At 45.0% G+C, this 2,482-nt stretch overlaps 1 protein-coding gene across 1 annotated transcript; it reads right to left on the reverse strand.

Annotated features, from left to right (window-relative positions):
• Positions 1–232: 232 nt before the first annotated feature.
• LOC311319022 (uncharacterized protein) lies at positions 233–2,259 on the reverse strand. Its single transcript, XM_084450460.1, has 3 exons — positions 1,625–2,259; positions 1,185–1,526; positions 233–1,085 (listed from the first exon to the last, which is right to left on the reverse strand). Exons 1-3 carry the CDS (start codon positions 2,163–2,165, stop codon positions 511–513), a joined length of 1,458 nt encoding a protein of 485 aa, XP_084306586.1. The 5' UTR covers positions 2,166–2,259; the 3' UTR covers positions 233–510.
• Between the last annotated feature and the right edge of the window lie 223 nt (positions 2,260–2,482).

Raw genomic sequence — 2,482 nt, forward strand, 5'->3', positions numbered from 1 at the left:
CTAGACACTTACACCCTTTACACATACATTTGCAATATTTGTATTTTATTTTAAGAGGTAGTAACTTTGCTTATCTTTAGCCCAATATGTGTCTGAGCTTATTGCAAAACTTTACTTTGTACACTAATAACAATAGATTTGCTAAACAAATTGAAAACCAATCAAAACCGGACCAATGAGATTTAAACTTTTTAATAGGGAAACAAACTTTACCTTGTGAAAGAGAGGGCATTACATCAGCATTATCAGAGTTAAAATGAATAGGTGGGGCTACACATTTTCCTATTCAAAGAACCAGGCCAAGGTATGTTTTGCATACAACGATTGAATGTTCTTTGGGGAACCACAGTTTTACACATTGAATGTTCTCTTCCTTTCGTTCAATTGTTTTCCACCTAGTAAAAAGGCTCATGTACCGTGTAAAGGAATTTTGTTCAAAAATAAAATGTGTTTTCTTTTTTTACCAACTGGTCCCAAAGCTTCAAGTTTCCTTCGGTCAGTGAAAACATATCACACAATCCCACTCATTGAGTGAGAGCGCTGATGAAATCGCAGCCCTCCACAGTTTCTGAAAGCCTTACCACACTGGCTGCAGGCATAGGGCTTCTCTCCTGTATGGATGCGGAAATGTCTTGTTAGAGCCCAGGAGTGCCGGAAACGTGCGCTGCAGACGGTGCAGGCATAAGGCCTCTCTCCAGTGTGTCTCCGCTGGTGGATCTTCAGGTGCTCCATGCGGTTGAAATCCCGGCCACACAGGGAGCAATGGAAGGGGCTACGTCCAGGGGGAAAGACGCTGCGCTTGGGGTTCTTGTTGAGGTCCTTCGAGTGGACAAGACTATGGTGCTGACTCAGCTCCTCTGAAAGGTGAAACTTCTCTCCGCAGACTTTGCAGGTATGCTGCGGAGCCATAGGCCTATTACTAACCTCACCTGTGGCATCGGAGTGAGACTGGTGTGGGTTTGAAGATGCTGTAGGGCCTCTGGGTGGGGGGTATGGCTTGGCAAAGCCGACTGAGAGTCCTGCACCTGGAGGAGATAAGATGTCCAGGTCTGGTGGCATGTCCGGGTTGAAGTTGGGAGAGTCAGCTGAGGAGACAATAGTGAAGAAAATATGGCAACAAATTAAAAGGTAATCAATTGCATTTTTATGTAGAAATATGATTACAACAAAAGACAATCACATACATAGAGAATGGCTGGTGGAAGGCACGAAAGAATCTGGATCATTGTATAACATCTGCAGAGGCTCTGGTCTCCAATCCTCTAGTAACCTCGACTGAGCAATGGAGAGCCTGTCTGCAGAGTATTCCTCTCCCTGTCCACTGCGGGGACCAAGAGCTGAATTACACCCGTGGTCAGCCAGCTCCACCTTCACCTCAACCCGGGGGTCCACATCTGAACTGACCCCAGGCACAATTCTTAATGGATCGTTATGTATTTTAGCCGTTTCCAAGCAGGCTTGTCTCAGATGTGGAGCGGGCATATCTTCATGGTTGCCAGTGTGAATGCTCAAAACATCTTTACTCCCTGTCAAATGAGAGATCATTATTAAAACAGCATCAACGTGTTGATTGTGACTTTATAATACATTGTGGTATATGTGGTCCATAAGTTAAGAGATTTACCCAAATCGTCATCTTGCTTTGAAATCGAACTCTCTATTTCTGGTTTTATATCATGTGTGAACACACTACCATCCTCGCGAATCTCACAAAACGATTCGCTCAGGTGTGCAAGGTCTTTGTCTTCTGGTTCCAATCGAAATCCGTGTGTAGGACTATTCCCTTGGTCTTGAAACTGTCTTGGTTTGTCTGCAGTCGTATTTTGTGAAACGTTAAGACAATTCAGTTGCTGATGGACCTGCTGAACTCTCGTGTTGACTTCGTTTGTTACCGACTGCTGTTCCTCTACTTGGCGACCCCGCGCAGCGCATAATTCGTGTTCGGCCTCTTGCAAGCGAAACTTTAGGGATTTGTTGTCCCTCAACGCTTCGTCCATTTGGTCTCGCACATCTCTTAACACCTGGCCAACCAACTTTGTGATTTCAACCACTGCTATCTCTACGGCTACTCCGAATGCATTGTGAATGGTTGCAGTCAACTCATCTTGAAAGGAAAAAGACAATTCCGCTACTGCCGTGTCCGGAGGACTCCCGTTGGTAGACATATTTACAAGCGACCAACCACTTTGTCAAACTCTGACGATGACAAACGGCTAAAAATGTCTAAGATTTAACAAGCCTATCTTAATATCAACTGTCGCGTTTTACCTGGCCTAAACGGAAAGCTTTAGAATGCCAGCGAGGTGGAAAAAAACGTTTTAGGCTACTTCCTTCCTGTGTTTGCGTTGCAGGGCCAACCATCAACCGCAGGGCGCGCTTGTCTACGCCTCTAAAGAGACTTATAGAACATCGAGGCGGTTTAAGTGTTTGCGCTTACACCAATGCAATGCTTTTGAACCACGTAAGGCGTGGACAAGGTTAG

Source organism: Borostomias antarcticus (assembly GCF_949987555.1).
Source record: "Borostomias antarcticus genome assembly, chromosome: 15".
Classification (NCBI taxonomy): domain Eukaryota; kingdom Metazoa; phylum Chordata; class Actinopteri; order Stomiiformes; family Stomiidae; genus Borostomias; species Borostomias antarcticus.

Excerpts from the sequence above, each read along its gene's own strand:
- LOC311319022 (XM_084450460.1), bottom strand. The coding sequence starts at position 2,165 with ATGTCTACCAACGGGAGTCCTCCGGACACGGCAGTAGCGGAATTGTCT. Across the intron at positions 1,527-1,624 it reads AAAGCAAGATGACGATTTGG|GGAGTAAAGATGTTTTGAGC; the intron begins GTAAATCTCTTA and ends CTCATTTGACAG. Across the intron at positions 1,086-1,184 it reads TTCCACCAGCCATTCTCTAT|CTGACTCTCCCAACTTCAAC; the intron begins GTATGTGATTGT and ends TTGTCTCCTCAG.